At 37.1% G+C, this 20810-nt stretch overlaps 4 protein-coding genes across 10 annotated transcripts; 2 read left to right on the top strand and 2 right to left on the bottom strand.

Moving 5' to 3' along the window:
- Nucleotides 1-891: 891 nt before the first annotated feature.
- LOC107069780 (sodium channel protein Nach) lies at nucleotides 892-7131 on the top strand. Its single transcript, XM_089176804.1, has 10 exons — nucleotides 892-4872; nucleotides 4972-5178; nucleotides 5265-5430; nucleotides 5500-5651; nucleotides 5738-5849; nucleotides 5915-6224; nucleotides 6284-6334; nucleotides 6448-6647; nucleotides 6744-6861; nucleotides 6931-7131. Exons 1-10 carry the CDS (start codon nucleotides 4715-4717, stop codon nucleotides 7098-7100), a joined length of 1644 nt encoding a protein of 547 aa, XP_089032930.1. The 5' UTR covers nucleotides 892-4714; the 3' UTR covers nucleotides 7101-7131.
- On the bottom strand, nucleotides 6710-9361 carry Dredd (Caspase-8 Dredd). Of its 2 annotated transcripts, XM_089175483.1 has the most exons (7): nucleotides 8939-9076; nucleotides 8721-8849; nucleotides 8351-8613; nucleotides 8080-8272; nucleotides 7883-8008; nucleotides 7621-7806; nucleotides 6710-7520 (listed from the first exon to the last, which is right to left on the bottom strand). In XM_089175483.1, exons 2-7 carry the CDS (start codon nucleotides 8839-8841, stop codon nucleotides 7318-7320), a joined length of 1092 nt encoding a protein of 363 aa, XP_089031609.1. In that variant the 5' UTR covers nucleotides 8842-8849; nucleotides 8939-9076; the 3' UTR covers nucleotides 6710-7317. The 2 variants fall into 2 exon arrangements, with proteins under 2 accessions (XP_089031609.1, XP_015182861.2); XM_015327375.2 differs by having other exon boundaries at nucleotides 8721-9361.
- Nucleotides 9362-9543: 182 nt separating this feature from the next.
- On the top strand, nucleotides 9544-12743 carry 26-29-p (C1 family peptidase 26-29-p). The gene is made up of 13 exons (XM_015327364.2): nucleotides 9544-9629; nucleotides 9698-9841; nucleotides 9916-10004; nucleotides 10088-10240; nucleotides 10323-10495; nucleotides 10579-10683; nucleotides 10770-10929; nucleotides 11006-11198; nucleotides 11282-11499; nucleotides 11555-11655; nucleotides 11727-11858; nucleotides 11944-12133; nucleotides 12222-12743. Exons 3-13 carry the CDS (start codon nucleotides 9962-9964, stop codon nucleotides 12404-12406), a joined length of 1653 nt encoding a protein of 550 aa, XP_015182850.1. The 5' UTR covers nucleotides 9544-9629; nucleotides 9698-9841; nucleotides 9916-9961; the 3' UTR covers nucleotides 12407-12743.
- A 384-nt stretch (nucleotides 12744-13127) lies between these two features.
- eya (eya transcriptional coactivator and phosphatase 2) lies at nucleotides 13128-20439 on the bottom strand. Of its 6 annotated transcripts, none has more exons than XM_089175468.1 (9): nucleotides 19577-20439; nucleotides 17074-17195; nucleotides 16737-16902; nucleotides 16309-16495; nucleotides 16059-16191; nucleotides 15857-15943; nucleotides 15407-15672; nucleotides 14846-15302; nucleotides 13128-14771 (listed from the first exon to the last, which is right to left on the bottom strand). In XM_089175468.1, exons 2-9 carry the CDS (start codon nucleotides 17183-17185, stop codon nucleotides 14590-14592), a joined length of 1590 nt encoding a protein of 529 aa, XP_089031594.1. In that variant the 5' UTR covers nucleotides 17186-17195; nucleotides 19577-20439; the 3' UTR covers nucleotides 13128-14589. The 6 variants fall into 6 exon arrangements, with proteins under 6 accessions (XP_089031594.1, XP_015182854.1, XP_015182853.1 ...); XM_015327368.2 differs by having other exon boundaries at nucleotides 16059-16194; nucleotides 19554-20430; XM_015327367.2 differs by having other exon boundaries at nucleotides 16059-16194; nucleotides 19577-20409.
- Between the last annotated feature and the right edge of the window lie 371 nt (nucleotides 20440-20810).

Below are 20810 nucleotides of genomic sequence, written 5' to 3'. Positions count from 1 at the left end.
GATCACGTTCGATCGTTTAGCCTTCCCATCCCCCATTTCCTCTCCCTCTCTCTCTCTCTCTCTCACTCATACGAGATCGAAGATAAACGCGAATGGATCGCGCGTGCAGCGAGAAAGAAGCGAGTCGACGCTTGCTCGCTCCCTTGCTATGATTTATTCCGGCGCGAAGCACCCACCAGAAATATCAGATACCCCTAATGAATTTCTGCAAGCGTGTGCGCACACGCTCGCACAGAGAAAGAAATATAGACTAGGTACAACTCGTGTCCACCTTTCTCCTCTTTTTTTCGCACACACTTTTGGTAATTAATCTGCAAGAGGATCCCGTTCATTTTTATCTTTCCTTTTACCTTTCCTTTCAAATTTGTCTCTACTGTTGTTTTCTTGACGTTCAAAGTCTTGCAGTTAACTACGATCGAACGATACCGAACGATAAATATGAATTCGCGCGGCGTGGCAGGATATCTTTACTGGTAACGTCTTTCCCGCGAGATAAATGGCACGTGGCCCGCATGAGATCGAGAACGAGAATCACGAGTGGAATATTCGACGGCGAATTTGCGCGAAATTAGGCGTGAAATGCGCCCTGTGCTTCGAATATTTTTCAACGAGATTCGCGAACGCATTTCCAACCGCACTTCCATTTTCATATTCCTCCTGCGTTACAACACCTATGCATTCCCTTTTCTTCCCCTATTTTGTCGTCTTACCTCGTTAATGTTTTTTTTTTTTTTTTTTTTTTTTTTTCTTAACAAAACCAACGTCTAAAGATAATCATTATGATAAAAAGGCGTTGGTAAACGACGACGACGACGACGTCCAACTGGAATGAGATTTAAATAATCATATATATCGAACGAAGCAATAAATCGAGTCGCGTCCAGTGGACCTTACCCGGCATCGCTACCCCTAACTACTGGCATCTATGGCAATAGGGTGGATCAAGTGATATATGTCTTTCCTATAACGTCCAGAATCAAAACAGGCAGTTCTTTTCCCCTTAGCCGAGTAGAACGGTGTTTGTCCCATGTCCTTTGGATTCTGCACTAGACACGAATAGCTATCTCCAACGAAACGTTGGTTGCTTGCATTAATTACGGTTAACAACTAATGATTCTTTCAATAGAAATATGTTTACGTTTCTTTGCACATTTTCAGCATCGAGTCGTAATCGATTTCGAAGATACACCGTCTTATTGTTACCGAGATAAGACCGGATAAAACGATAGTTTTCCAGTTTAGAAAGTCCGCTAGCACATTATCATAATTTCAAAAGACTCAACGTGCTGTATCTGGGCAGAAACGAGGTCCAGGAATGAGGTCCTGCTGCAGAGGAGATTACACCACGACTGGACGTTGCCCACTTGACCGGTATTATAGATGTAATATCGTAAACAACGTTTCTCTCAGCTCGTACGAGACGTAGAGAGAGAGAGAGAGAGAGCGAGCTTTTATATCCACACAAGTCACGAGCTCTCTCGTTCCCTGTTTTAAAAGGAAAGAGATAGAGCGAGATGAGTCGACTTTTGTCTCTTTCCCTCCGTCTCTATCTCCGCTTACATCTTCGTATGGGAACCCTTTACAAGCGTAAGCGGTGTTTACCGTTGAATATTCATTTCTTCGATCCCGACGCGGCTCGTGAACACGTTCTCTCTCTCTCTCTCTCTCTCTCTCTCTCTCTCTCTCCTTCTTTCTATGTCCACACATTAACCAGATTCAGGCTGACCATACGTTTGCCCCAACTACTTTCTCTTCTTTTTAACCTACCAACCAAGCAGATACAGATTTTGGAAACAAAGTATAGAGATTGAAATGCACGTTCATTCTATTTCACAATCCTCTCTTCTTTTACCCCAATCACTATAAATACAAGCGTATCAGAATAGAGAAACTATCTTAGGGACGATATAAAACCGTGGCTTTCTATTCGGCTCGCGTCACTGGGCCAGCTTAAAAGTTACGATTAAAAGCATCGAAGAACCGCCCAGACCGTGTTTCGAATTCAAGGTTGCGCCAATTGCGAAGGAAAGAAAGAAAGAAAGAATATTTTCTTACCTCTTCTTTTCTTTGCCGTTGGAATCGAAGAAAACTCGAGAGAATATCCAAGGGGATGATGGGTTATCGTAAACACTCGTGAACGAGTTTGCGACAAACTCCCTTGGAGGAACTGGTAGAAAAACGCGATACGACGTTACGTTCTCGTAAATATCATTCTAACGAGTCCTATTTTCTTTCTCTTTTAGTCATGGAGAATATTTAGTCGTTTATTGGAAAATATCGGTACCGATCGAAGATACCGAAAGAGGAAAGACACTAGAATGACGATCGCTCCGAGCCCCTTCGATTAGGTATACCTCAACGATAAAACCTCCTTTGCGTGGATTAGTTCGCTCAATCAGGAAATATACTCGGAGCCCCCATAAAATCTCTCCCCGCGTGCAAACCCCTATATGCTCCGTATGTACTTCCCTTCTACTATGTGCTTCCCTTCTTCTTTTACGAATCGAATCGTACGGCGACGTGCACATGCCAAAGGAGGATAAGACGAGTCTTCTAAAAAGAAAAAAACCTTCCTCGAGGAAGACTAAATAAAAGAAGAACAATGCTATATGAAATAGCATGTGTGTTTTACAATACACATAATAAATATAATATCGAGAATTGCAGGTATAAATATATAAATAATAATCTAAAAGAGTTATATTAATGAAAATCAAGACATAAGGGTGTAAAAAAAAAAGTCGATTGTTTGGAGCTGATGGGGTGAGAGTTCGATAGATCTCAATGTTTTTCGTTGAGAACGAAAAGAGCGGCGGCAGCGGCGGCGGGTGTATTTTTAAGTCCGTCGACTCAATGTGCCGCGAAATACGTCGTCCCCATAATGCAATCCCCATCATGCAATCCCCATCGCCCTCGTAATACAGATGCTATATAGATGGATACAAATCCCCGGGAAACTCTTCATATAGGTATACTATCTATAAGCTCTTCTTTCTTTTTTTTTTTTTTCCCCATCTTCTTCTTGAAAAGCCGTGAAACCTTCCTACGGGGTAGTTTTAAACAATTCCATCGGACGAGCTACCCCTCGCTCGATTTTTTCCAAACTTTGACAAATTGCCATCCACTTCGTTGTCCCAGTTCCAACGATAAGAACGTCACCTTTTTCCATCCTGACAAAAGAAAAATCGAAAAAATAGATGGGGGGGGGGTGTAGAAAGAGGTAGAAGAATCTCGTCGAATGCTAGAAACATAGAAACGGAGAAAGTTTAACGAGCGTAAGCTCTAAACCAACCGTGCCGTAGAAGTCAATTCGATAGCAGTTAACGAATTGTTGGGGATGAATAGAAGGGGTTTGCGGTTAGCACGAGGGGCTGACAGGGTGAACGCATAATACATTGTTACCCCATCCACCAGCCTCGGTACGACCCAGCGATCAGTAATTTTCCCTATACGAGAAGGCTGGATGAACTATCTCATAATTAAAATGACCCCACTATACTCGCGTTTAAAGACTAAACTGCGAACTTCCTAAAGCAACTCCTCCACGAGTTTAAACTATTTTCTTCGAAATAAACGCAGCCCTTCCTCTCAGGGATCCTTAAATAATACAACGATTTACAATTGATTCGAATTTGTCTCCATTAACTTTTTTCTTCTTCTTCTTCTTTTTCTTCTTCATGTTCTTGTTCCCCCGCGTCGCGCGATTCCTTCCTTTAAGTGTCTCTGAGAATCGTTAGGGTGGCTGATATCAAATACCAGTTTTCGCCCCTTTCCCAGTATTCAACCCCGGCGCGCCGATTTAAAAGCTCGTCGCCTAACGAAAGTTCCTCGGCTCGTTGAATTCGTGCCGCAGCGATATCGCCCTAATATTGGATTATATCGATATGGTTTACGCACCCAAGCAAAAAAGAAATAAAAAAGCTTTGTCTCGACATCGGTAGGTTACGTTACGATATTCCCTAGGTCGCGTCTATTATATTTAGAAGCCAATTCGCGAGCTACATTAGCATCAGGGTCCTTTAGTAGGTAGTCAGGGTAATGACGTGTGCTCGAGCACACGGTTCACGGTGTTTAACACTTTATCTATCTCCTCCAAGTTATTAATGACACTCGCTGAGTCAGACACGCCAGAACGGTGAGAAGCGGCATCTTCAAAGTTTAATATCCGAACAACCGAGTCACTCGGCCGACAGTCCTCGAGTCAACGAGAGAGCCTGAAGGGAAAGGGAATCTACGAAACTGCTACATTTCGAGGATACATTTCGACTTTTAATATTGCTTGCCTTCCTTGCGTCGCGACCAAATCGAGAACATTCATTTTGATCCAACGACCAGGACGAGTGTACTCGAAAAATTGCAAACAAGTATTGCAACAATCTTACCTACTCGTGCACGTGTTAATAGCAAAAAAAGTACTGTCTAATGCCAAGGTCACCAAAAGAAAACTCTAGGTTACGTTCACTTTTCTATGAAACGCGCGTGCTTTTCTCCCGATCGATGCCCTTACTTACCATTTGCATATCGAATATAATCGGTTAGGTTGAATTTATCGCGTCGACGAGGAGGAGAATCGATGAAAAACATCGAATGAATATTTAATGTCGTTAGTCGTTAAGTCTTACACTATCGTACGCACGACATTCTGCTTTAGAGTATAGCTCGTTCCGTTTAGCTCGCCTTTTCGTTTAACGAGAGCTTCAATTCGCGCTAAAATATGAAAAGGTTGCCAAGGAAGAACAAGAAAAAAGATTCTTCCGAGTCGAAGAAAATATTCTGGATCGTTTTGAAAAATCAAGCACGAGAATTTTGTCTCGCTACGGGGCTACACGGATACAAGTACGTCGCACAATCTCAACGTTCCAAAATTGAACGGTAGGAAGTTTTTTATTTTTCCGATATTTATTTCGGTGCTTTATTACCGTGGACCATTATTGATGGTGATATTATTATAGAAATATGGCATTTGTTTAGAATAATTTGGGCCATCGTTTTGTTTGCCTCCTTCTGCTGTGCAATTGTCCTGATGAAAATTGCTTGGGATTACTATGCTTCTCATCCAACGCTCACGGTGATAGAGACTACTCATCGAGGTATATGGAATTATCCGTTTCCTGCTGTTACGATTTGCAATATCAATCGAATATCGTTGAATTTGACGAGAAGCCTGGTCGATATGTTGTGAGTACACATGGCATACATATAATAAGCAGGGTGTACCCGAATTATCAAAATACCAAGATACCAAGATGCAAATCTTCTCGTAGAAATCATCCATCAAATATATCCAAGGAGTTTTTAGTTCAAGAATTCCGACTACTCTTAGAATTACTCGATCCTGGCGTGTTCGAGCAGGATGTCGCGGAAAATCTAACCCGTTTACAAAACATCCTTGACGATAATCGATTAACGATACCAGAAGTAATGGAAAAGGTTAGTAAAGTATTTTTTGTAAAATAAGAACTTAACAAATAAATAAGACAACAAAAATCACATTGCCAGGTTACAAGGAACTGCAGCGATCTCGTAAAATTGTGCAAGTGGAACGACGACTCGTTCGATTGTGACAAATTCTTTAATCGGAGCTTAACCAGAGACGGTCTCTGTTGCAGCTTCAATTATGTATCGTCCTACAATATGGAAAATTCTATCGAGTATGGAAATATCTACAAGTATACTGACAGATTTGTCTTAATCTCTTAATCTCTTTTATTTAATCGTAACTATTCTCTTATCAAAGTTGGAAACCGAGAAGAATACCAGCTTGCGGATATCAAACTGGTCTGGCCGTAACGGTGGATCCCGATCCGGATGATTATTTGGCTACCCTTCTTGGATCTTTTGGTGTAAAGGTAAATGAAAATAATGTCAAACTTTTAACGACACATTTGAATCTACCGATAGAACTTATTGAAAGGTTTTGGTTCACTACCCGTACGATTATCCGGACCACAATGCGAACGACAAGCTGATCGATATGAATAAACAAGCGTTCCTCAGTATTTCGCCTGAAGAAACTTACGCGACGTTGGACGTTAAAAATCTCGCCATTTCCACGCGAAATTGTGTTTTCAGCGATGAAGGGGATAGGATACTTGAGGATAAAAACATCGAGTATAGAAGATTAACGTCAGAAAAATACTCTTACATAAACTGCATGGCGGAATGTCGTGCCAATACCATCAGGAAAAAGTGCGATTGCATTCCTTATTATTTTCCACCGAGTGGTAAGTATGTCTAGCATTCCAACTAAATAACACATTTTTTCTAAACATCCTCGTTTTAGAAACAAGAGTTTGTAATTTAAAAGACGTCAAATGTTTATCGATACACAGATGTAAGTAGTAATCGAGAAAAAGTTGATCTTACTTATTTGGAACTAATAAAATGGGATAAAATGGGGTAAAATGGGGTAAAATAGGGTAAATGGATAATGGTAATCTTTCGTAGCATGGTACGATACGTCGTGGCCTGGAGAAAGTATCGACATGGAGCAAATATATCGGACAAAAAATTTGGACGAGATAGACAAGAGACCCTGTGGATGTGTTCCCGATTGTACCTTGTTTCGATATCCAATTGACGTTTCCCAAGGGATTCTGGATAATAACATTTCTTTCGATGGATTTCATTTCTTAAAAAAAAACCAAGTAACGAACTTTTAAGTCGTCTAGTCGATCAAAAATCAACGTTTTATATTATTCTCTCTCTCTCTCTCTCTCTCTCTCTCTCTCTCACCGTGTTAATATATTTTTAGAAAATACAAAGGATTCCAAAATCAAAGTATAATCCATGTATTCTTTAGCGATTTGGTAGCCATTCAGTATCGTCGAAGCGTTCATTATAATTGGCGTAATTTGTTTGGTAAGTCAACAAGACATAGTTACATAATGCATTGAATTACAAAATTACAATTGAAATTACTCGTTTCAGCGTCGTTCGGAGGACTTTTGGGTTTGTTTGTTGGATTTAGTCTTATGTCTGGTTTCGAATTAATATATTTCTTTATCATTAGAATAATTACTGATAGATTCGTAAAAGACAATCAGGAGAATCGCGCGAAACCAAGAATTTTCGCCTGCGAAATTCAACAAAATCATTAGAAATGTTATCTAATAATATCTATACATATATTATATCTCTGTTTGATGCAAAACCTTATTCCTAAAAATCTGCTTAATACGAGGAAACATTTATTAATCTATACCTAATTATATTATTAGATCTAATATCACGCCATTTATTCAATATTACTAAATTTTATTAAATTAAATTAAAAAACGCTTCTCGTAGATAAAAAAGTGTATCAAAATTTGTCATTTAATGGCCAGTGTACTGAGGTAATTCGAAATCAGTATCCAAACGAAGCATGCGTAATTCGGGTAACTGAGACACCAATTCGTCACGCATAATTCCACGCTTATTTTGTACCACTTGCATAACTTTCAAAACACTATTGAAAAACGTTACTTTTCTTTCTTTTTGTTGGAGTATATCGCAAAATTCTTGAATAAACCAGGAACCTAGATTGAAAATCAAAATATAAATGATTAGAAAAAAAAATGATGAAAGATGATAGTATATAAAAAGATTTCTTGACAATATTCAATTTTCTGCTAATACCTCGTAATTTATCGCGCATAGACACATAGCCTTGCAACGTCGACATAAAGATGCAAAAATTTTTGCGCGCCGTTATATCTGCTGGCACAAGATCATCCAGGCCATCCAGGCCATCCAGGCCATCCAGGCCATCCAGGCCATCCAGGCCATCCGTTACTAACGAGTTCTCGTTAACAGCAACTTTTCCTGGAAAAGAAAAATTACAAGGAAATACAATGAATTGTTCTTTATCAAATATTATTGAATATATTTACACTCTTACCTACTGCTTTCCCTTGACAAGCTTGAATAATAACTATTTTTATTATTTCAGTAAATTCTGAACAACAGAAAGCATTTTCAATACTTTCTATGGATACTTCTGCTTCGTCCGACGTAATGATACCTCCTAAACGTATAAACTTTCTTTAGTAGTATACATCTTTACAAAAGTAAATATAACGTTTTTGTTATTTTTACCTTTGTAACCATGACTTAATATGCATACAAATATACAGTCATAATCGGAGCCAAATAATTTCGATAGATTTCGGATTTTTGAAAGCATTTCGTTTTTCTTCAAATTTTCAAAAATATGAACAGCAAACCCAAATCCTTTGAAAGTTTTCGATAATTTATCAGAATCTGCATTTGTTCCATAACGAGTTTCGTACTAAAATTTATAACGATTTTTATTATTAACGATTGTAGAACGTATTTTAATATTTGCACATTAAAGTTTGCATATTACCTGCGATCCATGGAAATACATTTCATTTATAATTACGCACAATCCCTTTTTTATTTGACGTATACTCTTGTCATTATTTTCTATTTCTATTAGATTAGATTTATTGAAATTTTGTATAGAAAATGTTGTCTTTTCCGAAGTATCCGTGCTCGATGAATACGAATGATGTTGCTCGTCATACTTTGCCAAGTCTACAGTTATTAACTCTATGTCATCAAAGGTCTTCAAATGTTTCAACAAATTTTTCAAATTTCCTCGCTTTTCTGAAGATTCATTACTTATTAACACAATGTTATTTTATAAAACACGCTAAATCATATCAACGATTTAAAGAAATATGCAAGAGCAGCATCTTCTAAAGAAGATTTACCTGATAAAATACTAATATATTCGATATTCATCCAATATAATAGATGTAATTCCAATTGATCCACATCATCCAATGTTGGTTCATATTTGACTTTATCCTCTTTAACAAGACGCAATAACATTTTTGTTTCTTCCGTAGTTAAAGATTCACATAATACGTATAAACATTTTGCAATAGGATTTAATGTTTGCTTAAAAAATCTATTTTTTGGTAAATACCTTGTTTCCAAGTCTTTCAAACATAGTCCTAATTTTTTAATAACCTTCCTATTGTTACAAACACAAATAGATTCTAAAAATTTGTCCTCCCAATTTTCTTCATTGTCTTTGACAATTTCAGAAATTACACATGTTCCGTCTTTCTTAGCTTTACGATAAAGTTGATATATTTTAGAAAATGCATTCTTATAATCACAGACCATTAAAAATAAAATTGAAACTATATCTTCAATGTCCAAATCATTTTCAATCTTTTCCAAAACATCTAAGTTTATACTTTTTTTTACAATACTTGCTGGTACACCTATACCAGGATTCGCATCGGACACCAATGACATTATTAACAATAAATTCCATGAAAAATAATTGGAAAAAACCAAAGTAAGCAGTGTTGACGTAAGACTTGACTAACGCGTACTAAGAAACTACCTGCACAGGTAGGACGACTGCAGCGTCTGCTTTTAACCGGAAACTCGACCAGTAGTAGAGGGCGCAACAGCAACTTCCGGTACTATTTATGCCACAAGGCGCATACAACAAATTTAAAGTCTCTATTATATATATATATATATATATACCATTTTGATTTGGGGATTTTTAGTATTTTATACTTGGTAATACCCAAACTGACTTTTGACACTACATATGTAATCCATCTATTATGGTATACCAAGAAACACAATTATAAGAAGTATGACAGAGGGCATCTTGCCATTGTTTTGTTTTTCTTTTTTTATATTTTACTTTGTTTCCTTGTAGATAAGATAGCGTAAAAAAAGATACAACCATTTCGCTAAGCCATTTCGCTAAGCCATTTCGCTAGCGTCACAAAGAAGAGTTTCAAAGAAAGTAGTAACCAAAGCCATTGGAAAGAAATAAATTACGCATCTAGAAAATACATAGGTACCTCCTTATTAATTCTTATTAAATCTAATTATTGTTTAAAATGTATTAGTATTTCTTTGTTTTATTTTTAGGAATACTCCCTTGGGAAAGTATTTCTATTGTAGGTGAATACTTACGATGACTCGAATCGAATGTGCTTTGTGTGTCCTACTGCTTTGCAGTAAGTTTACTTTCATTATTTTATTTCTATAGATTATATATGGAACTTCTTAAAGAGTCTACAACGAATTGATATTATTTCAGGTATTGCTTATGCCACAAATCTCAAATCACCGACATTTAGTAATGCCTATACTGTGAAAGGTACATTGTATATACCATATGCTGAAATACGTGAACCTTTCTATGCTTGGTACGATGGAAAAAGTGGATCTAGTCGAATAGACTATTATGGAGGTAATTACGCTATTGTTATTTCATTTCCTTGGGTATAAATGGTATAATTCACGACCGATTGCTCTGTCTCTTCTTTTTTCAGGAATAGTTAAAACTTTCCAACTTAGCGGTGAAGGATCATACGGTGCTAGTATCAAAATTGCTCCTGTTACTACAGAATCTGTCATGAACGAAGAAACGTGTCTGCAAGTAAATGGATCGAGTAATTTTAAAATTCATCCACAGAGTATTATTCCAGATACGACTGGAATGGAGGTAACTATTATTTCTTCCCTACTCTACTCACCACACGTACACAACTTATTTTACTTTATTCAAAATGATGATGAATTTTTTAGTGTATCGGAGAGGAAATTGTAAATGGTTTGCCTTGCGAAAAATGGAGACTCGTTGAAAACTATGGAGATAAAAAAAATAAATATACACTATGGATACGTTACAAGGTATGTATTAATTTATGATTCCTACAAAAGTTGGACTATTATGGGACTATTATTCCTATTATACGAATATACATACTATTCCATAGAAATCTCCACATCTGCCACAGAAGAAAGAACCCATACCAGTGAAATATGAAATGATTGGTTTTAACAGTTTACTTGGTTCCCATTACGATCATTACTATTTGGATTATGATTGGTACTCTTTCGATGCTCCCAGTCCGGATGTGTTCAAAGTTACAGAAAGTATTAATCACGTTTTTCCTTTTAATTTGAGAATATTTGTTTGTTCAGGAACTACACAAATATCATATCATTTTAGATAATACGTGCGTTAGTTTCCCTGGACCTGGTGATAACCATATTTATACGTTCAATCCTATGCAAGAATTTATTCATAATTATGATGAACACGTAAATGTAGCATTTAAAAAGTTTAAGAAAACTCATCAAAAATATTACAAGAACGAAACCGAACATGCTAGACGAAAGGAAGTATTTCGACAAAATTTAAGGTTTATATAGTTTTCTTTGCTTTCTTTTCTTTCCTTTCGAATGAAATTCTTGACGAAAATAAAATCCATGGGATATTTGACAGATTTATTCATTCTATCAATCGTGCCAATTTGGGGTATCAATTGGAAGTGAATCACCTGGCCGATATGTCTACTTTAGAAATGTATGCTTTACGTGGAAAACAATATACGGGAGGTTACAACGGTGGCGAACCATTCCCTCATGATATTCAAAAAGAAATAACTAGTGTTCCTGACAATTTAGATTGGAGGCTGTATGGTGCTGTGACGCCCGTTAAAGGTAACATTATGGAATTGTATAAATTTAGACAATAACGAAATCGCATATATCGCAGATCAATCTGTTTGCGGATCCTGCTGGAGTTTTGGCTCGACCGGTGCAGTGGAAGGGGCGTATTATATGAGATATGGAAAATTAGTGCGCTTATCTCAACAGGTAGAACAATTTCATCAAAATAAATTCCTATTAATCCTTACAATCTTACAATTATGAATTCTTTGGCTAAGGCTCTCATCGACTGTTCATGGGGCTTTGGTAATAACGGATGCGACGGTGGCGAGGATTTCCGATCTTATCAGTGGATAATGAAACATGGAGGAATACCTTCTGAAGATGAATATGGTGGTTATATGGGTCAGGTGAGGCGGCGGCAATTTTGTAGATCGTAACTCGCGTCGAAAATGTTGCTAATGTAAAATACAAACATTTTGGGTTATCATTTAGGATGGATTTTGTCATATTAACAATGTTACTATGACGGCCAAGATTTCGGGATACGTTAATGTTACATCAGGAGATGCGGATGCTTTAAAGATAGCTTTAGCCAAGCATGGTCCAATTTCTGTAGCTATTGACGCATCACACAAGACATTTTCCTTTTATTCGCATGGTGTTTATTACGAACCCGCGTGCGGTAAATATCCCTAATATTATTTCTATTACAATGAATTATTAGTAGAACATGTCAAAATGAAATTCACATCTATATGATGATTATTTAGGCAATACGGAGGATAAATTAGATCACGCTGTTTTGGCTGTTGGCTATGGTACGCTGAATGGAAAGGCTTATTGGCTAATCAAAAATTCATGGTCTAATTACTGGGGTAACGATGGTTACATACTTATGGCGCAGAAGGATAATAATTGTGGCGTTTTAACTGCCCCAACGTATGTTAAAATATAACAAGGATATGTGTCATTTATTTTCTTCTATTATTTTTTCTTTTCTTTATAATGTAAATGATAATTATCATAGCTCTCTGTATGCAGTTAACTATGTATCCTAAAGGTCTATTATGATGTACAAACTTGTTGATAGTTTATGCTTTCTATTGTACGTTACTTACTCATTGTAGAATAATTTTCCGAGAAAAAAAAACAAAAAACACAAAAAAAAGAGCAGGAAAGAGTTAAAGATGATATTTTGCGAAAAATGTCAAAAGCCTCGACGTTCGTGTAATTTGAAAATAAAAATGAGCAAACTTTATTTGAATAAAGAAGCAATATCTAATTCATCTTAATCGGGATATATTAGCACAATAAAAAAATCCAAATAATGTAACATAGATTATGATATGTGGTAAGTGTATTAGAAGAATGACGTAAGTACAGGTAAATTAATCTGTCGCATATCTCTTTAGCTTAAGTTGCGAATGATGATTGATATATGCGTTCATACATAAAATGGACATATCGGAGGACTTCGATGGAAGCGTTTTAGAAAAATACGCTATAGCTATAAAAATCTTCTAACGATAATAATCTTTTATAATAACATAATTATCTTTGATTTTATAAATATTCATATAAACGGTTAGGAGCCGATAATGGCTACGTCACAACCAGCGACAAAAAAAGTAACGTGCGTTAAATAACATTTTAAAATGTTGATACAATTTAGTTCCTTTTTATTTTTTTTTCGATTTGGTCGAGTTACTAAACTAACACTTCGTTAAATGTTATTAACGAGAGAAACGTATGTGTAGTTTTTTGTGCCCTGTATGTAAGTAAAAAGTATTCAAAAAGAAAAATACTTATTTCCAAGTGCCTACGTACATGCATTTACGCGATCGTAGAACTTGTAACGATATATTTGTATTTGTTTCCTTAGATATGGTTAAAAAAAAAAAGATATTTCGTTATTATTTGACTTTCGTTTCGTCTCCCTTTCTCATCTTGCTTTTTTACCCTCCTTCGTTAACTCTCTCGGTGATCGATAAAATGTAAAATACCGCTGTACAATGTAACTTGATTATATTTCGAATTACACTCACCCCCTAACGAGCTTATATTTCATGAAACTTACATTAAATTACTTTCACAGTCGTTCAATGTTTTTAACTTTGGCTAGCATTTACGCTAATCGTGTCCCATCTTAAACTTTACTAGAATTATCCTAATTAATTGTGATCACACTTGCACTTGTTTCTCGCTCTCTCTCTCTCTCTCTCTCTCTCTCTCTCTCTCTCTTTTCGCTATATAGTGTACATATATATATATATAATCATTAATTTGTTGTTTTCTTAATAATTATTCATCTCCTATCATTTTCTAATCTCTTGCTTCTTCACATCGATCACATTGTCCAAAATTATTTTCCATACAAAAAAATAATATTCACGTATTTATTAGTTTTTTACAACGCACGTCGAGTATCAAGCTAGTATAATACGTAATATAGGAAAAAGTGGATATATTCTTTCAAAGCAACTTCGAGATCATTAACAACTCGTTATTAGCGATTGTAAATGAAAAAACAAACTGATAGATTTGTTTTTCGCAAGTGTCGACAAACTAGGCAAGACAAAAGAAAATAATGGAAAATGGAAGAAAAAAAAACTGATAATATACTATATATACGCATGTATCGTACATTTTTAAGTACACGGAAAAAGAAAGATAATTACTTATCGCGTAATTAATTAATGGGGAAGAAAAGAAAAGAAAAGAAAAGAAAAGATCTTGATCGATCGACTACTTGTTTTCGTACGTATGTTAATCGTACGTATCCATTTTTCCATTGCATCTCGTATTTACGAGAACATAAAAAACGCTTGCGTTGTTTTCTTCCAATTCCACATGACACATATACGACGCTTATGATGATAAAATAATTGATAATTTAAAATGAAAATTGATCGGATTATTCGATCGGATGATTCGATCGGATGATTCGATCGGATACTTAGAAAATACTCCCTGACGGTATGTAGCGTCGCCTCTTCAATTATCTCTGCTGCTCGTCGTTATATCTGCTTGCACTTGTTTATTATATCACTTTTTAACCATGGACCCATTTGTTCGTTTTGTCCTTATCGTTAATATATCGTTAATGAAAAAATTCGTAGTATTTTAAAGGATAACATGTTAAAGGAATCCCATTTCCAAAGCATTGTAAAGTGCCTGAGTGTCCGAATGACTGTTTATTCGCCAAAAAGGAAAATTGTGCGCTCTCGCTGCCGTCTCCTCGTCGGAATCATCCCCTATGACGACGTAGGTGCATCTGCGACCGAAACGAGCCACCACTCTTCCGAAACAACTCTCTTTCCCTGAAACAAAGAGAAAGAGAGAAAGAGAAAAAGAGTTAATGAAAGGAGTGAGAGTAAAATAATCGCGTACCAACCTATTTTAGATGCGGAATAAATATTCTCGATAGGAAATATTCCTCCGATACCAAATAGGAGAACCTTTGAGAGGGCGGGAACGAGTTGGGTGGTAGTTACGAGAATGTTGATACAATGGCTTCTCTTGTTGATCAAACTAAGACACTTGACAGCCGACGTGAGCCAATTATCGGTGAGAAGTTCGATCTCTGAACGCAGCTGGACCCATTGTTCGCGTTTCGCCGTTCCAAGAAGGCCGCCAACGTTGTTGCGATAATTACAATAGATCTCCTTTATCTTGCGATAACGGAAGGCGAGTTTTCTCATCCAATCGACTCCCCCGCGTACCCCGGAGGCCAGGCACATGCCGTTGTTCGCTGAAGCACATTGAAAGCCGTCCGTTGCGAAATTATACGAGGATAGGTCTTGTCCGTTGTCGTCGGACGATACGTCGTCTATGTGTACTTGATCGCAATCCTGATAACAATAAATATTGTCAAGCAAGACATGCTATTTCGAGAGGGGAAAGGGAGCGGCGGGAGGGAAAAAGAAACATAATAATCTAAGACCTCTCGACTGACCTCAACGTCGTTGAAGAAAAAGTGTGTGTCGGCCAAATTAAATATCATTTCCTCCATCCTGAAGGCTACCTGTGCGAGCAGGGTAGGATCTTTTCGGTGCTTCGTAGCAAATTGACCAGTGAGAAGCGAATGAAACACGACTATGGTTTCGTCGAGATCCCAAATGAATATACGATCGGGGCCGGCTTCCGTTGTGTCCGCGGAACCGATACTGTTTCCGCTTCCGCTCTGTCGCCTGCCGCGTCTGCAGGGCTTCGCTGTTGTTCCTACGGAAATTAAAATTAATCTATACAACAACTTTGACAACAACGATGAACAACAATTTATTCTAATATCTATATTGTTAGAAGACAAAATTGTCATCTAAAATAAAAGGGGGAAAAAACGAAACACACGATACACACGATAACACACGATCACACACGATCGATCCGAAATGACTCGTATTACCTTCGACGTTTGTGGTCGGGTCTCGTGCGGTCGGGTCACTCGCATCGTGACCACCCGTGTCCAACGTCAGTGCTGTCTTCGTTGAATCTTTTTCATTTCCATTAAAAAGATCAAACATTATAACGCTATAAATCTATTTGAAAATGTACTATGACACATCAGAATTAATTCATTTGAAATGTATATTTATTCGGAATTTTACCAGCAAAATTAAGATTTCCTATGTTGAAAGACGCATGACTCGTATGATAACCAGGCATCGGATAATATCCGGAATATTGGAGGGGTACCCTGTCGTTTCCGTACAAACTGCTACCATAAGCAGTGTAGTCCAACTTCTAGGAAGAAAAATAGGTAAATCTTACTTATATAATATAACATCTGTAACATCTTACTACATAGTTGAATTCTTTCATTTTGTATTTTTATTGCATTTTTATTGCATGTTTCACCTGAGAAGCCGAAGATATATTTTGTCCTACGTTAGGAAACGTCGTGGTGCCGCTATTGTATCCGGCATACGACGAATATTGCGTCATCGTGCTCGGCGTTGTGTAAGAAGTCAGATAAGAGCTTTGCAAGCCCGACGTGTTCTTGGTGGCCGCCGTCGTTGATCCATAAGTAGGCGAATTGTATATACTAAAATCGAATTTGTAAACGCGAATAATAATAAAAACATTTCTATTTATTTGTATTATCGATTGAACAATTTTCTACCACCGATTAAAATCAACTTTGACCACAACTAAGCGGAACGTGCATAGCGTGCAATGGCGTGCAATGGCGTGCACTGCGTGTACAGCGTGCACAGCGTGCACAACGTAGACGTCTAGGATATAACGTAAGCTTACTGTTCCATCAACGATAATCAATCGCATACCTGTTATAGTATTGATTGGCGCCATAGAGACTACCGTAGTCAGCCTTCTCCATGGAATCCGGATACTCCTGCTCCTTTTCCTCGGCATTCTCGTCGATGTATAATTCGTTACCTGGCACGCTTTCGTTCTCTGGACAATCCTGAACTTCGTTTTTAACTTCGGCTTCTGTTTGTACCAACACAAAAATATAAAATTCGTTAAACCGCGTAAAATAGAGTTAAATTAAATGTAATTGTATAAGAAGACTATATATTGAGACATTTCAAATGTTAGTGTTGATTTTCTCTCGAGTTCTACGCCAATGAAGTTAGCCAATGAAGAAGAAATATTGCCCACCATTGTTTGCATTGCGGGGGTGCTGTACCGAGGCCTCTGTTGAGGAAGACACACTGCCAGCATTGTCTAAAACGCCTGCTGGTTTTGTCGGGTCATTATCTTCGGTTAACATATCACTCTACCTACAAAATTCAATGCGATTTCAAGCACACTTTCTTCCACAAATTTCTTCTAAATACATACTTCAATATAATTACGCGGAAAAGGCAAAAGAAATCTATTGTAAAGCTTGAATAAGCGTAGCATAACGACTCGCCGGTATTGTCACGGTGCCTATGTGTCACGGTGCTCTACTTCAATCAAATTATATATTTGTGAATTTCAGCGTTGGATGAACAATCTGATAAATAAATAATTGACTTTGTTAATCTTTAAAAGATATCATGGCTGGAATTTCAGGTCAATAATTAATCTCTATACTCTTAATCCGATATTAAATAATAAAATCCAAATTTTTAATCGCATTTATGTTTTTCCTATTGCTATGTAAAATGAAAGATAATACGGTGAGGTGAAATTTCATCCAGGATAGCATTAACATGATTTTTTTCGTATTAAACTTTGAAGGGTTAAAAGTGAAACCTGTGAATACAGGTCGTATACAGGTCTCTCTCTCTCTCTCTCTCTCTCTCTCTAGGTGTGTGTGTGTGTGCCTTTAGATTTTTTTAGAATAAAAATAATAATTGTAAGTGTGGTCAAGGTCTTTCAGGTCTCTCAGGTCTCTCGAAGAGGATTGAAATATAGGAAGGATGTCGGAGTTAGTACGGAGAACGTCATTAAGCCCTGCCAATTGCGTGTCGAATAATAATAATAATAATAAAGAGGAGGTGGAGTGAAGCATGGATTGGTGGTAGGCGTGCACGAGGAACACCTTTGGAGTCGGCCAATGAAATCTCTTTTCGCGTCGTTTTGCATTACGTATTCTTTATGTTGCCAAGTCACACTATCTTTCTCTCGTTTTCTCAGCGTGCTCCGCCCTTGTGCGTGAGGAGTCTACTACCTTCGACCACCTCCGCCGACCACCTCCGCCGACCACCTCCCATCGTCAACTCCATCGCTGAAAGAGACTCTTGCGTAAGGGGGGCCCATTTCCTAACTATATCATATGTAATCGTCCCTAATATTTCTCTTATTGTTAAAACTAAAGGGAACGACAAAGTAAAGAATGATAGACGCTGATTCAGCCGTTGCAAGTTTCACCAGGAACGATAAGCAAAAGAAACGAGATGAACGGAATTCCGTTTACACTAGCAGCAAAGTGTCCGTCGTCGGAAGAAGCTGCTTAGTTCGCACATACTACATACTACATAATATATAACTGAAGACGCGAGCGTAGATACATATTACATATACTTGACAATATTCAACTTTTATTTTAATCAAACGTATAAAATAATTCTCTACTCGCGTATGTGTACTTACACGTGTACGATATTCTTCCTCTCTTAAAAAAAGAAACTGAAAACGTGTGCTACTCGTAGCTTTCTTCTTTCGGTCACGACACGCATGTTCGTTCGTTCGTTCGTTCCTTCCTTCCTTTTAGTTCATTCTTCTTCGTTTATGCGCTCGAAAGAAGGGAAAAAAGAAAAGAAAAATAAAGAGAAAGAGAAAGAGAAAGAGAGAGAGAGAGAGAGAGAGAGTAAAATAGAATAGTTGCAGCCGGGCAAGACAAAAGGACCCAAGGCTTTGGTACGGGTCCTTTGGAAGACCCCTTACTAGTGTACAAGGAATAGAGAGAAGAAATTCGAGAGACCAACCGCTTTTACGATGTTTGCTTTTCGATGGATACGACTCGACGTGCCTACGAATGCGTACTTTTCAATTCTCAAAAAAAAACTTTTCTCTTTCCTCGAGATATCCTTGTCTTCTCCTTTTTCTTTTCTCACGACTCGATCAAACAAGACCAAGTGAATTTATTTCTTTTGTACAATTTGTATTATTTTTTATTTTCTTTCTAACTGATATACCATAAAAAATGGTAGATTTCCTTTAAATTAGAATCTGGAATTGGGGGATTATCTTTAGCGCGAAAGAACTTGTAGTAAACGCTTGCGTTCTCTGATACTGTGAACGCGTAAGACCAATTAAAATACATTACTGGTAACGAGCCGAATTAGATGCATATGTTACGCATGCTCAATTGATAATGACGGTTTTTAACAGCTGTTAGCTTGTACGCGTTAACATTTATGCATGTTCCACGTATACCGAATACAAAATAGCAATGCAATGTGTGTGTGTGTGTGTGCGCGCGAGTGAACAATCTAAATATTACAATTGGTTGGAAAATTGATCTCGTCCGACTTGCACATATCTGTAAAGAATGTTTTTCAAAATGTTGTTGATGGGCCACGTGCGATTTTGATATCGTGAGGAAATAACAAAGGAAAATTAATACATATATATATATAACTAATATCTTACATCATATAGACAAAACGGATTTATTTTAAAATTGGAAAAACTAATGAGTAACGTACCTGACAAAAGTTTGATTACGTACTTTCACGGTATACCTTCTTCCGTTGCTATATGTATGTATGTATGTTTGTTTGTTTGTTTGTTGTTTGTTTGTTTTTTCTTTCTTTTTCTTTATCGTCTCCCTCGCTCTAATTTAAATCTATCATTTGCTTCGTTTCTTTCTTTATCTCACTTTTCTCGCACTTTCCACATCCATAGTAGCATCTCGCCCACAAAGGACTTACGTCCAACAGAACAACGAATCAAACACGTTTCTTCGAAAAAAAACTTTCTTGTATTCTTTGTTTTTCTCAGTTTTCGACTGACAAATTCGAACAAAGTATCAATTAGAAAAAGAAACAAGCACTTATCGAAGAATAACAAAAGGGAAAGAGGGAATTCAATGTTTCCACCTTATTTAGCGATTTTTTTCTATTTTCTTTTCAAACGAAAGAAACAGATCTGACACACGCGCTATACACCAACGTAGCCACTTTCTTTCTTCCCCAACAGTTTATTTCTCTTTTTCTCTTTCTTCTCTCTTTCCCTCTCTCGTTTAATATGATTTTAATAAAAAGCAATTTTAATAGATTTTTCAAAGAAACGTCGAAGAAAACTCTTGGCGAAAATTTGACGCGAACCGTGGAATATAATCGAGCAGTACACTCTGTTTTTCTTTCTTCTTTCGTTGTTCCTGTATTTAGTCTCTTTTGAAAATTTCTTTTAGCCTTTTTTCCCTCTGTTTGCGTCCCTCAATGTGCGATACGCCGCAGCCTGGCGTGTTCTGAGCATGCGAAATGTCGCCTGGCCACCCCCGCCCGATGGTCACGTGGTCGTCCAACTCCCTCCATCTCTCTACTACCCCCTCTCCTACTACCCCATCTCTTTCTCATTCGGTTTAGTGAATTTCTTGCCGTTATTCGGTCCTTCGAATGCAACTTTACAACACATCAAATGTCTTTAATATTATTTACAATATTAAGTAATAATAATTGCTAAAATATTGCTTGGATTTATTCGTCGAACATTTTTCCAATATACCTCTGTAGAATATTGTGTTTTAAATAAATCACTATGTTGCATTATAAATATGTATATCAATTTTGTTTATATCAGTCAATCGTCTTATTCGTCAATTTTTAATAGAATAAATTCGAAGTTTATAAACTTAAAGTAGAAGTATTCTCGTTTTTTGGCGAGATTCGACGATTCGTTTGGATCGTCGTCACATTGTCGTCGTCTCGTAAAGACAGGTTTTCTCGGGAAGGTAGGTAAGT

Source organism: Polistes dominula, unplaced genomic scaffold (assembly GCF_049000335.1).
Source record: "Polistes dominula isolate Pdom_NZ unplaced genomic scaffold, Pdom_raw_medaka contig_32, whole genome shotgun sequence".
In the NCBI taxonomy this organism is placed as follows: Eukaryota; Metazoa; Arthropoda; class Insecta; order Hymenoptera; family Vespidae; genus Polistes; species Polistes dominula.
The sequence above is the reverse complement of the archived record's forward strand: the minus strand, read 5'-3'. Positions and strand labels throughout refer to the sequence as shown.

Coding starts and splice junctions, on each gene's coding strand:
- LOC107069780 (XM_089176804.1), top strand. CDS start 4,715: ATGAAAAGGTTGCCAAGGAAGAACAAGAAAAAAGATTCTTCCGAGTCG. Junction 5,652..5,737: donor AATATGGAAAATTCTATCGA/GTATGGAAATAT, acceptor CTCTTATCAAAG/TTGGAAACCGAGAAGAATAC. Junction 6,862..6,930: donor TAATTGGCGTAATTTGTTTG/GTAAGTCAACAA, acceptor TACTCGTTTCAG/CGTCGTTCGGAGGACTTTTG.
- eya (XM_015327368.2), bottom strand. CDS start 17,185: ATGTTAACCGAAGATAATGACCCGACAAAACCAGCAGGCGTTTTAGAC. Junction 16,496..16,736: donor GCCAATCAATACTATAACAG/GTATGCGATTGA, acceptor ATTCGATTTTAG/TATATACAATTCGCCTACTT. Junction 16,195..16,308: donor ATATATCTTCGGCTTCTCAG/GTGAAACATGCA, acceptor TTTTCTTCCTAG/AAGTTGGACTACACTGCTTA.
- 26-29-p (XM_015327364.2), top strand. CDS start 9,962: ATGACTCGAATCGAATGTGCTTTGTGTGTCCTACTGCTTTGCA. Junction 11,500..11,554: donor TGCTGTGACGCCCGTTAAAG/GTAACATTATGG, acceptor CATATATCGCAG/ATCAATCTGTTTGCGGATCC. Junction 11,859..11,943: donor ATGGTGGTTATATGGGTCAG/GTGAGGCGGCGG, acceptor GTTATCATTTAG/GATGGATTTTGTCATATTAA.
- Dredd (XM_015327375.2), bottom strand. CDS start 9,276: ATGTCATTGGTGTCCGATGCGAATCCTGGTATAGGTGTACCAGCAAGT. Junction 7,807..7,882: donor TTGTCAAGGGAAAGCAGTAG/GTAAGAGTGTAA, acceptor TTTCTTTTCCAG/GAAAAGTTGCTGTTAACGAG. Junction 7,521..7,620: donor TATGCGCGATAAATTACGAG/GTATTAGCAGAA, acceptor TTTTCAATCTAG/GTTCCTGGTTTATTCAAGAA.